At 34.1% G+C, this 13210-nt stretch overlaps 1 protein-coding gene and 1 long non-coding RNA gene across 2 annotated transcripts in view; both read left to right on the plus strand.

Annotated features, from left to right (window-relative positions):
- Nucleotides 1–1830: 1830 nt before the first annotated feature.
- Nucleotides 1831–13210, plus strand: part of LOC107867258 (serine carboxypeptidase-like 17) — a 59065-nt gene continuing 47685 nt past the window's right edge. The window contains exons 1-2 of the mRNA XM_047411105.1: nt 1831–2199; nt 2289–2434. Of these exons, the coding sequence (XP_047267061.1) occupies nt 2060–2199; nt 2289–2434 (286 nt within the window). The 5' untranslated portion in view covers nt 1831–2059. The remainder of the gene's footprint in view (nt 2200–2288; nt 2435–13210) is intronic.
- LOC124897761 lies at nt 4127–4874 on the plus strand. The gene is made up of 2 exons (XR_007054702.1): nt 4127–4326; nt 4480–4874. It is a non-coding gene; the product is annotated as an uncharacterized LOC124897761 (long non-coding RNA).

Consider the following 13210-nt stretch of genomic DNA (forward strand, 5'->3'; position numbering starts at 1 on the left):
TTCATCCATTCTATATTAGTTGAGGCTGTCATAAATCCAAGTGGGTGTATTGTTTTTAATTAAATAAATATATTTTATTTATTCATTTTACGTGACACAGTTTGACTTGATATAATATTTAGAAAAAAATAAAGATTTTTGAATATTGTGATCTAAAACAATCTTCAAATATTTGTCAAGAGTTAAAAAAAAAAAGAAGTAAATTGTCATTTTTTATTTTTTTTGAATGAGCTAAACAAGTGTGCCACATAAAATGACATGAGAGAGTATATTTTAGCTAGCATACTTTCCTTCTAATAGATCTTTAAAATGGTAATTATGTTTAACTAATAATAGTTTAACTTTACACGTTATATATACTTCTACTTAGGCCCCATTTAGTCATAAGATTTTTTTTTCAGAATTTTTTATTTATTGTAAAAGTGGTGTTTGGCCATAAGAATTTCAAAAAAAATTTTAAGTTATATTTAAAAAAATGAAAACGAGTGAATTTCTTAACTTTTACTTCTTTTATGAAAAGTTAAAAACAACTTCACTTATTTATGGTCAAATACAATTTCAGAAAAGTTTAATTTTCAGGAAGACAGGTCAGCTTAATTGGATGTCATCATTAAATATTAATTTCAAAAGTTTTTATTTCATCATTAAATTTTATATTCAATTAAATGTCTATAAATTGTGATAAGAGGATGTAATTGATAGAGGTACAAATCAGCATATTAGTGACAAGGTTTAGCTATTAATTAATGTCACTAACTTAGTTTAATCTAGCGTTACATTTATAGGAGAGTCCCAAATATCTTCTAAGTTTCTTAAAAGGTTAATTAGCAGCAACTACTAGGACTCTAATGGATCGTTTGATTGGAAATAAGTTACCTGAGATAATTAATTTTGGGATTAGTTATTTCATTATACTTTTAATATAACTTGACTAACTAATACCTCCAACCAAACATGAAATAAAATAATTGTACATTTTATTTGAAATTATTATAACTTATACCTCACACCAAACGACCTAAGGGCAATGGTTGTGTATATACTAGATATTGGAGCCTGTGCCAGCACAGGCTCAATGTATGTTACGTTTTTATCTCAATTTGTATAGTATAGATGAAATTTGAAAAGTCAATAATTTTTTTTGGATATTTTAAAATATTTACGTTATTAGTTATTGATTTATTGTGCTTTTACATAATTTTCAGTTACAATATGTTGTTTTTTTAATTTATGTGACATAGATGAAATATTTGAGAAAGTTAATCAAATTTGTTATATAGTTTTAAATATTTTAAGTTGTTAATTATATTATGATTTATACAACTTTCTACATAATTTTCAAGTAATGCTCTCTCTATTCCAATTTATACGTCATCGATAAAATTTGAAAAGTCGAGCAAATTTTTTATGCGTCTTTCAAATATTTTAGTTTGATAATTATTTGTGATTTGTATTATTTTTCACGAAATTTTTAAATAATGTATCTCAATTATGTTGTATTATTGTGATTTATATTATTTTTTACAAAATTTTAAATAACATATGCCAATTTATATTGCACTGATGAAATTTCAAGTAAATCAAAATTTTTTATGTATCTCAAAATAATTTTAATTATATTTATATAATACCTTCTATATAATTTTTAAATATATAATAAATTAAAACTAAGATTAAAATAATTAAATAAAAATAAAAATATAAAATTATAAAAATATCCTTATCAGAAGCATCATGACAATCGCCAACCGCTTGCTTAATCTCAGTTGTCGGCTACTCATGCTTATTATACTAGTAATTGTAATACTTCTCACCACCAAAGCATATGGTGCAGTGGATGGGTTGCTCCTTTGAGCTTGAATATGAATTACCGATGAAAAAACAAAAAAAAATAAAGAAATTGTAATACTTCTCTGTGAACAACATAATAACGAAGAAAAATCTAACTACAACTTCTTGCGTCTTGTCTTTTGTTTTCTTCGGTACTTTTTCAGTAATGCTTATCCATCTGTAGGATGACAAACTTTTAGCTTTAAGAAAACTTTGTAATACAAAAAATATGGGAAAAACAGAACTATGTTACTATTTATTCTTAGTTCTTGTTGTAGCAGAGCTTTGTTTACAGCCTGTAGCAGCTGGTTCAACAGTGAAGTTTCTTCCAGGATTTCAAGGACCACTTCCTTTTGAACTTGAAACTGGGTGAGAAGTTAAACTGGAAATAATAAGTGTACATTTTGAAGTTAAGAGTTAATTAGAACCGCGTATGATCATAAAAATTACTTTTCCAGGTATATTGGAGTTGGTGATCATGAAGATGCACAACTGTTTTACTATTTTATAAAGTCGGAGTCGAATCCAGAATCGGACCCTGTTCTACTTTGGATCACAGGAGGCCCTGGTTGTTCTGCTTTATCTGGCCTTATATATGAGATTGGTATGTCGTTCGAGTTTATGTTTGTGTTAAATTTCACTAATAATGTAAAAGATGTGATTAACCTTTGATTTACACCTCTTGATCACGCTTCAAGCTGTGTGATAAGGAGGTGAGGTAAGTTCTATAGAGTTGTATGGGGTGGAGTGTTGGTCAGTTAAGAACTATGCAAGTTGAAGAATGAGTACGTTGAGATGGATGTGTGGACATACCATGAGAGTTGAGATTAGGAAAGAAGATATCTAGAACAAGATGCAGAATTGTAGATGCAATAGTGTACACGTGTAAGAGGTTGGCAGTGGTGGGTAGGAGGAGAGGTAGAGTTGGGCAGAAGGAGTATGGGGTAGAGGTGATTACAATGGGTATGTTGTATGGCCTACGTACACTCTAACCTGCCTAGAATCCACTTGTGGGATTACATCGAGTATGTTGTTGTTGTTGATCACGCTTCAAGATAATTAGGAAGAAGATTTTGGGTCGAATCAGTGACAACTTAGACTAGAACGCCACTAAATAAGCGTTAGTTGATTTGAATCATAAAAGTTTCTTGCTTTTTACAAGCTCATATTAAGTTGCTTTTCTGAACTTTTTAACTATGAATTGTGAAGGACCAATACGTTTGAGCCAGTGGAGTACAATGGGTGTTTGCCTAAAATGATACTGAATCCTTACTCATGGACAGGTGAGAGTATTTGATTCTGAAATTGTACATCGTAATGTACATAAAGTTTGTGCACAATTCAAAAATGTTCCAAGTATTATGCAATTTTTAGGCGGCTAGCATTATTTCCGTAGACTTTCCCGTGGGCACTGGATTTTCCTAAGCGACAACTCCATCAGCTCTATAATCATCTGATTTACAATCAAGTGATCTTGCATATCAGTTCCTTCACGAGGTAACTAGATTCATCGTTATTTGTGATTTCTTGTCAACATAGTTCTTAGAATACATTGAAAAGCATTTGTACATGTATTGAAACTAATTCCGGATGTCGGATTAGTACTAAGTGAGTATCAAATTTCACTTCGTTTCTCCGTCTTTTACGTGTCTGAACTTCAAAAGGAAAGAACTTTGTTACTACTCTGCTGTTTTTGCTCTTGTACTATGCTCTCACATTTTAATGTTGGGTTATTGGATTTTTTTCCTTCCTATATGGATAAATGGGGCTCAATTTGGATCAATCCACTAGTGCCCATAGGCCCATTACTATGGGGCATATATATTGATCTTTTTAGTTCTTATTCACCATCACAAAAAAAGAGTTTTCAGCAGCAAAGAGAGAAAAACAAAGCTGATTTTCGCACCTAAATTTCAGCCACAGCTGTCAACTTCAAATTGCGATTCGTGCTTCGTTTCTTGTCCGATTGAGCTGATTTTTGGACTGCTTGTTCCTCTTATCTCAATCGTTGATTAGGAACTGATGGAGCTTGATTTGGTGGCCTGTAGGAACAGTAGCTATAGTTTTTGTGCTTTCACTCCTTTATTTCTCTAGTATTTGGTGCTGTGGTTTATGTATTGTTTCTTTTTGTTTGACACTTGTTTGGTGGCCATTTTGGAGGACAATATTGTAACTCTTTGGTGATTATAGTGGAGGTTTGGTCCATGATTTTGTACTCTTCACACCGAAGGGTTTTTCACGTAAATTTGGTGTCTCGTGTGATTGCCTTTATTCTTATCTTGTTTCATTTGGTTGATTTGTTTGCTGTATATTACTCTATTTTTCTTGGGTTTGTTTGTCTCTTCTTGGTTCAAGTTGAAAGGGACAGTTTACTCTTGATATTTTCCGCTGCTACCCTGTCAGGCTCTTTGATTGTGTGCCTGTCTTTCCTAACATTTAAGTCCTTGTGATATTGCAGAGAATGAAATGGAAGTCAAACCATTTAACAAACTTAAGGTTTGTCATTTTTCTTATGAATTTGTTTCCTTTGGGATAAACGGATAATGTACCAACTCACAACACGTAGTGAAATTGTTATCGCAAAATGTTTATTCTGCAACGAACATCATTTACCCTCCTATCCCAGCTAAAGATTGTGTAAACTTTCAGATGAATTACTATAGGACAATGCAGAGCGATATCACAAGAAATAATATGCTTTTGAATGTATACTCGAAAATCCATCTGACTTTTGAAGGTGAAGACAATTATGAAATTCCATATGCTTATGGAATGGGACTTATTTCTTATGAACTCTATGAGGTTGAATTTTCTTTGGTGTTATATCTGTACATTGTCATTAACTTTACTCACACTTAATGGGCGTGAAGTTCGTTGATTAGGGTAGAAGGTTAGTAGGTGGTGGAACGTTTTCTTGCTTTTCGACAGGTTTAGGCTTGGTGATGTCTATTGTAGTATTAACCTTATTATGGTAGTGCCTTACTTTTGATTTTTGTTAATCATCCGTTGTTTATGGTATATTGGTTATTGCACTTTTTTTTTTTTTGTTGTTTCCTCATTTGTTATGTTTTCTTCACTGTCTTTTCCCTTTTAGTACCTACTTTGACTTGTTGTACTCGAGCCTAGGGTCCTTCGGAAACGGCCTATCTACCTTCATGAGGTAGGGTAAGGTTTACATACAGTCTACCCTCCCTAGACCCCACTTAGGGAGTTTTACTACTTTTCTGAAAGAGTCCTTGACGACCAATTGTAAAGGACACTACCTCAATATAAGTCCAAGCAATACACTATGTTTGCAAGATGTTCAAACTTTTAAAGAGGTTGGATTTTGTATTTGAAGTAAAATTAGATACCATCTGGTTGTTTAAGTGTAATCTGTAATAACATGTTATAGATTCACAAGTTAATTTCCTTATGTCAATGCATAGAAATTAAACTCAGATGAACATATAATCAAATACTCTTTTGGTAACAGATGACTATTGGAAAATGCGAGAGATGTGCAACTTTGCAATATGAAAAGACGGTCATGAGTAGCATACTGTATCATGAACACCTTAGTAGCAAAGGTTACGGATATCTTATATACAAGTTGAGTAGAAATATTTATTTTGTTCACAAAATTGGAATAACTAAAAACAGAAACGATTAAAGATTTGGATAAAGACATTAGTTCCACCCTAAACTTATTTCAAAAAGTCATTTACACACTTAAACGAATCAAGCGACCCATTACACTCTTATTCTTATTTTTTGTGGAACTAACACCTCCTTGTTAGACCCAAAGTCAATCATAAACTGGGCAGTGAAATACACTCGATCCATGTTACTTTTGGTACAAAAGTCAGTATGTTTCAATCCAAACTTCAATACTAAGTTCAAGAACAACTTTCAAGAATCATAAAGAAGTTACAACTTCAAACACAAATCCAAATGAATATCAAATGAACTATCAATATTTTATCTTTATTATATTTTGGAAAAAAAAATTACTTTAAAATAAATCTAAATGGGTAATTTGTTGCAAAATATATTCTATCTGTTTGATAATTTACAACATATTGACAATCTGTTTCAACAGATGAAAATATCTGTTTGATTTTTTTCAATAGATAAGTCATATGTTGCAACAGATTGATCTTCTGTTCTAATAGTTGTCTATAATTGTTTGATAATTTTTACTTATGTGTCATCTGTTGCAACAGGTTAGCCATCTGTTTATTCAAATTTAGTCATAGATGGGCTAGGAAGAATAAGGTGTGTGCCGATGGATGGATCCACTTTCATGTGTGGGAGTTATGTATTACTGATAAGGTCATTGGGACAATACACATAAAGTACAATGATTTTGTGAATGCAGTTTTTAACCGATTAAGCACTGACTCATTCAAACAAGATCTTACATTGCACAGTTAAGTTTGATAGGTTCGAATTAATAAGGCCGAGGGGTCCATGAAGATGGTATTGATACCCTGTTACGAATTACTAACGGTTGTTGCTCATGTTTATGCATGTCAACTTTTGAGAAGGGATCAAATTTTGGTGTCATTGTACAGATCCAATAGCGATTGGACTTAACTTTAAGTGTGCATTGGCCCTCCTTGTTTATCCATACTTAGGACCGACAATATGAGCAAGCTCACACAAGGCGGAGTTACCGTAAACACAACACTAAATTACAAAAATGTAACAACTCCACCCCCTCAAGCTAGATGGCGGGTGTTAGAAGTTGTACAATTAGCTAGTTATGTAGGTAATTCTAGTAGAAGGTGGTATAATAATTGTGAGAATTTAAGTTAAACCCCAGTAGAAATTCTTCTGTAACAAGAGGTTACTGGCCATGATCTTTTTTCTCCCAGCATACCAAGGTGAAATTTAACGATACAAATCAAAAAAATTTGATCTCTAATGAATGGTATAAATCGTGTATTAGTGAAGGACGAGAACCCTGGGCTCCTTATAAGGTTTGAAAAATCCTCAGGGATAGCTCTCTGGCTAGGCCAGTGGGTCCATTATGCCTATGATGAAAAAAGTTAGGTAAAAGTTGTTTGTCCCAACAGAACGAAAATAATACCACCTAGCATACTGAACAAATTTGCAGATGCCATCGTTTTGTACTATTACTGCAATAAGGAAACTCTCTTTCTGGCTCATATACCTAATGATGAGAATTAACAACAGTAATAAATGAAAAGATTCTGCAAGTGGAAATACTTACAGTTAACGTTCCAATAATCAATAGTAAGTACAAGTAATAAAAATTACTAAATAAAAGAACTCGTTTATTGTTGAGTTCATACTATATGAAAGAAGTGTGAATGGAAAAATGGAGAGTAAAATGGTGGAAGGAAGGAGATACTAAAATGGAAAGTGTACTCTCAAATTAGAAAGTTTACTCTTTCTCCCACATTGGTGGAAGAAGAGAACTTGAAAGTGTTTATAATCAAGAACACTTACTCCACATGGCAAGTGAGGCAAGAAATAATAGATGCCTTGTGCTGTCGTCGTTGTCACTCGCTCAGCTTTGGATTTGGATTTGGCAAATGAACGATCGATGAGATTTATATTTTTGGACACACTTTATAAGAATGCCAAGGAAAAATGCAGTAAAACTTTTCTGCAGTGTTTCGGACCTCCAATTATATGTACATGCAGTAACAGTTGCACTGTTTCAAGTGAACTGATGCATTGTTTTCAAACTAGTGCTTCAGAAATGATACATTGTTATGAACTGAGGCTACAGAAGGTTGCAATGGTTTGAAATGATGCTTCAGGAAAAGATGTAATCTTTGATGAACAGACATGAACTTACAGCAAAGGTGCAACCTTTGGAGTGAACCATTGCCTCTTTTCAGAAAAGGCATGTTATGGCTATATAAACTTGCTTTCATCCACAGGTTTTGATACAAAATTTCAGAATAAAAAATAATCTTCTTGTCTTCAAAAATTTTGTGCGATCATTCAAATTGTTGAGTGTATCCGACGAGTCCAAATATTTGAGATACCGCTATATTTGGATTGAAGGCCATTTTATCCTGGGAGGAAAAATTCCATAATCTCGGGTACAGTGAGGGGAATTGTTTCCTTAAGGAAACTCCGTGAATTCGGACGACTTGGCGTTATTCATTTCTGTTTCATCTATTTTCTGAAAAAATAAAATACACCTCTTGAAATGGTCATTTTGATCTTGTGTTGAGGGTATTTGATATACTTCATTGTGTTCTTGTTTATACTTGAACTCTATTTGAAGTTGTTGTTCTGCATATACAGATTTTGCGTACCCGTAGAAGGAAATAATAATCTTAAGAAAACAACTTTCAGAATTTGTATAGCTTGTTTTTAGAGATTAAAGTTTTAACTTTCTACTCCGCCTGAACTTAGCTAGTGATTTGAAGTCATAAAAACTTTATTACAAGTTAAAGATCTTTCGGTTGACAACTGGAAGTCGTAAAACTTCATTGTCAACTAGAAACAAGAAGAAAATTTTAAAGTTGCTTAACTTTATAAGTAGTATTCTGAAAATACTAAGTATTTTTTGTCCTGTGCTGACAGGATAAATGACACGCGATAGTCAAATGCAAGATGCGAAAACGCCTGTGGGGGCAACTAATATTGCCACATCAAGTCGCACTAATGCTCCGCCTACAATGGCATCAGCAGATAAGCCCAAAAAATTTACTGGCATTGACTTTAAATGATGGCAGCAAAGGATTTTCTTTTACCTCACCACTTTGTGTCTGCAACGGTTCACTAGCGAAAATGCTCCTGAGGTTCCCGAGGGAACCTCGGACAAAGAGCATTTCGTAATTGTAGAAGCTTGGAAATATTCAGACTTCCTTTGCAGGAATTATATTCTGAGTGGTCTCCAAGACGACCTCTACAATATCTACAGTGGAACTAAGACATCGAAGGAATTGTGGGGGACACTTGAACGAAAATATAAAATAGAGGATGCGGGAATAAAGAAATTCCTTGTTGTACGGTTCCAGGACTTTAAAATGATAGATAGCAAATCGGTTGTCTCTCAAGTGCAGGAGTTGCAAGTCATCATACATGATCTCCTAGAAGAAGGTATATCTTTGAAAAATACCTTAGTTGAACAAATTAAAAAATTTCTTAATACTCACAAAAACTGTTTTGTAGGTTTGATTGTGAATGATGCATTTCAAGTAGCAGCGATAGTTAAGAAGCTACCACCTTTGTGGAAAGACTTTAAAAACTACTTGAAGCATAAATGAAAGGAGATGACTGCCGAAGATCTTATTGTTCGACTACGTATTGAAGAGAAAAATAAAGATACCGAGAGAAGGTCAAAAGGGAATTCTACAATTAATGGAGCACATATTGTAGAAGATGACTAAAATAATTCTAAGAAAAGAAAGAAAGCTGAACAAGGAAGCCATCAACCCAAGAAGAAATTCAAGGAAAAATGCTTCAATTGTGGCAAGATTGGCCACAAGTCCACGGATTGTCGAGCCCCAAAGAAAGGCAAGAAGAAGGATCAAGAAAATATGATTGAATCCAACAAAGAATGCAATGATCTGTGTGCTATGTTCTCAGAATGCAACTTGGCAGGGAATCTTCGCGAATGGTGGATGGATTCTGGTTCCACCTGCCATGTATGTTCCAACAAAGAGTTGTTTTCTTCATTCGCTCCAGCTCAAGTAGAAGAAATATTCTACATGGCTAACTCCGCTACTGCTAAGGTAGAAGGAACAGGAAAAATATGCTTGAAAATGACTTCAGGAAAGGTCTTGACACTTAACAATGTCTTGTATGTTCTGGACTTACGTAGGAATTTAATTTCTGTTTCACTTCTAGACAAGAACGGATTCAAATTTGTAACCGTTTTTGGAAAAATTGTAATTAGCAAAGGAGAAATGTATGTAGGAAAAGGCTATTTGACCAAAGGCCTTTATAAGATTAATGTAATAACTGTTGAAATAAATAAAAGTTCAAATTCTTTTTATTTGCTTGAGTCTTATAATTTATGGCATGAATGTTTAGGCCATGTTAATTACAAAACGTTACGAAAACTGATTAACTTAGAAGTTTTTCCAAACTTTGAGTGCAATAAATCAAAGTGTCAAACGTGTGTGGAATCGAAGTATGCAAAGCATCCTTATAAGTCCGTTGAAAGGAATTCCAATCTCCTAGACTTAATACACACTGACATTTGTGATATGAAGTCAACACCATCATGTGGTGGGAAAAAGTATTTCATAACTTTTATTGACGATTGCACTAGATACTGTTATGTCTACTTGCTAAATAGTAAGGATAAAGCAATAGATGTGTTTAGGCAATATAAAACTGAAGTTGAAAATCAGTTAGACAAAAAGATCAAAATAAGAAGTGATAGGGGCGGAGAATATGAATCTCTCTTTGCACAAATAATTGTAGAGAATGGAATCATCCATTAAACTACGACCCCATATTCACCTCAATCTAATGGAATTGTGGAAAGGAAAAAACCAAACTTTGAAGGAAATAATGAATGCCTTACTTATAAGTTCTGGTTTACCGCAAAACTTGTAGGGGGAGGCTATCCTTACGGCCAACCGTATAGTCAATAGTGTTTCCCATAGTAAGACACAATCAATTCCTTATGAAAAGTGGAAATGAAGAAAACCCAACTTAAAATATTTCAAAGTGTGGGGATGTCTAGCAAAGGTCCAAGTTCCTGTGCCTAAAAGGGTTAAGATAGGATTTAAGACGGTAGACTGTGTGTTCATAGGATATGCTACAAGCACTAAGGCATGTCGATTTTTGGTTCATAAATCCTAACATCCGAATATTAATAAAAATACGGTAATTGAATCAGACAATGCTGAATTCTTTGAAAATATTTATCCGTGTAAAACTAGACATGAACAGTCTAGTGGGGGGTCTAAACGACCTCGCGATGAACCAATTGAGAATGAGCATAATGAAGAAAATCCAAGATGTAGTACACATCAAAGAACGTCTACTTTATTTGGATCAGATTTTGTGACTTTTTTTTTGGAAAATGAGCCTCAAACATTTAAGGAAGCGATGACATCTTCGGATTCATCCTTTTGGAAAGAGGCAGTCAATAGTGAGATAGATTCAATCTTAAGCAACCATACATGGGAATTGGTTGACCTTCCTCCCGGAAATAAACCTTTAGGTTCCAAATGGATCTTCAAAAGGAAGATGAAAGTGGATGGTACTATTGACAAATACAAGGCAAGACTTGTAGTAAAAGGCTTTAAACAGAAAGAAGGTCTTGATTACTTCGATACATACTCTCCAGTAACAAGGATAACATTGATTCAAATGTAAATTACCTTGGCTGCGGTATATGGCCTTGAGATCCATCAAATGGATGTGAAAATCGTTTTCCTAAATGAGAATTGGAGGAAGAAATATACATGGAACTAACTGCCTGAGGGTTTTGTGGTTCCAGGAAAGAAAAACAAGGTGTGTAAACTTATCAAGTCATTATATGGACTAAAGCAAGCACTAAAACAATGGCATGCGAAGTTTGACCAAACCATGGTGGCAAACAAATTCAAAATAAATGAATGTGATAAATGTGTTTATATTAAAGACACTGCAAATCACCAAGTCATTGTATGTTTATATATGGATGGTATGTTGATCATCAGTAGAGATATTTCTGACATAAATCCAACAAAATGAATGCTCGAGAGCAAGTTTGATATGAAAGACCTTGGAGTTGCAGATGTAATCTTAGGTATAAGAATCCATCGAACTCTATAAGGGTTGGCATTATCACTGTCTCATTATATCGAAAAGGTACTTGACAAGTTCAAGTGTATGGAATTCAATATTGCCAAGACTCCATTGGATGTAAGCTTTGCACTTCGAAAGAATGAAGGTGAAAGTGACTCGCAATTGGAGTATACAAGATTATTGGGATATTTAATGTATATAATGAACTGTACACGACCAGACATAGTCGGTACACGAGTAATCCCAATAAAACTCATCGAATGGCAATGAAAAGAGTTTTGGGGTATCTTAAATACACTCAAGATTATGCTTTGCATTATAATAAATATCCTGCAGTACTTGAAGGATATAGTGATGCAAATTGGATCACCGGATCGAACGAAGTAAAATCCACAAGTGGATATGTATTTACTATCGGTGGAGGAGCGGTCTCTTGGAAATCATCCAAACAGACTTGTATTGCTCGCTCTACAATGGAATCTAAATTTATCGCATTAGATAAAGCCGGTGAAGAGGCAGAATGGCTCCGGAATTTCTTGGAAGATATTCCTTATTGTCCCAAACCAGTGGCACCAGTATGTATACACTGTGATAGCCAAGCGGCAATAGGTAGGGCAGGGAGTATGATGTACAACGGTAAATCTTATCACAGATGATGGAGATATAATACCGTTAGGGAGCTTCTATCTAGTGAAATTATCACTATTGACTATGTAAAGTCAAAGATAATGTGTCGGATCCACTTACAAAAGACCTATCTAGAGAAGGAGTAGAAAGAACATCCAAGGGAATGGGTTTAAGGCCTAGGACGAGTCAGCATAGCGGTAACTCTACCTAGCAGGATGGAGATCCCAAGAGTTAGGTTCAAGGAGAGCAAACAAAGTTGTGTCTGACAGGTTCAACATTTTTAATTACCCAACCCATTCTCATAATGTAGACAATGTTTAGTAAACAAGGATAAGACTTAAGGTGAAAAGTCTTTTAAAGATTATCTAAATTTGGCAGATTAGACCAAATATTTTAATCTACAGGATTAAACGTTTAGAAATCACCTATATGAGGGAGAAATGGAAACCGCTTCAAAGAGAATGTTAGTAAAGGCCTATTCTCTAAGCTCTTATGAAATCAGGACATGTTTATGGCTGAAAAGAACAAAACCGTGAGAACCATAAATGGTAAAAGGTTGGTTGTATGACATGTAATGTCTAGGTGTACATTAAAGCTCGATGGTTCAAAGATATCAAATCTTCCGATTGACCGAATGCATCCGATGCATGTTCACTACGGAAAGTTCAAAGGGAAACCAACTTATCCAAATGCAATCAGTCTTTGTTTGATGATCACATACTTGTCTGTAAAATTTTTATGAAAAATAGCCATTCCCCATTCATGTGGGAGATTGTTGAGTTCATACTATATGAAATAAGTGTGAATGGAAAAATGGAGAGTAAAATGGTGGAGGGAAGGAGACACTAAAATGGAAAGTGTACTTCCAAATTAGAAAGTTTACTCTTTCTCCCACATTGGTGGAAAAAGAGAACTTGAAAGTGTTTATAATCAACAACACTTAATCCATATGGAAAGTGAGGCAAGAAATAATAGATGTCACATGCCGTCGTTGTCATCGCTCGGCTCGGCTTCTGATTTGGATTTGAATTTG

This window comes from Capsicum annuum, chromosome 4 (genome assembly GCF_002878395.1).
Source record: "Capsicum annuum cultivar UCD-10X-F1 chromosome 4, UCD10Xv1.1, whole genome shotgun sequence".
NCBI classification, from domain to species: Eukaryota; Viridiplantae; Streptophyta; class Magnoliopsida; order Solanales; family Solanaceae; genus Capsicum; species Capsicum annuum.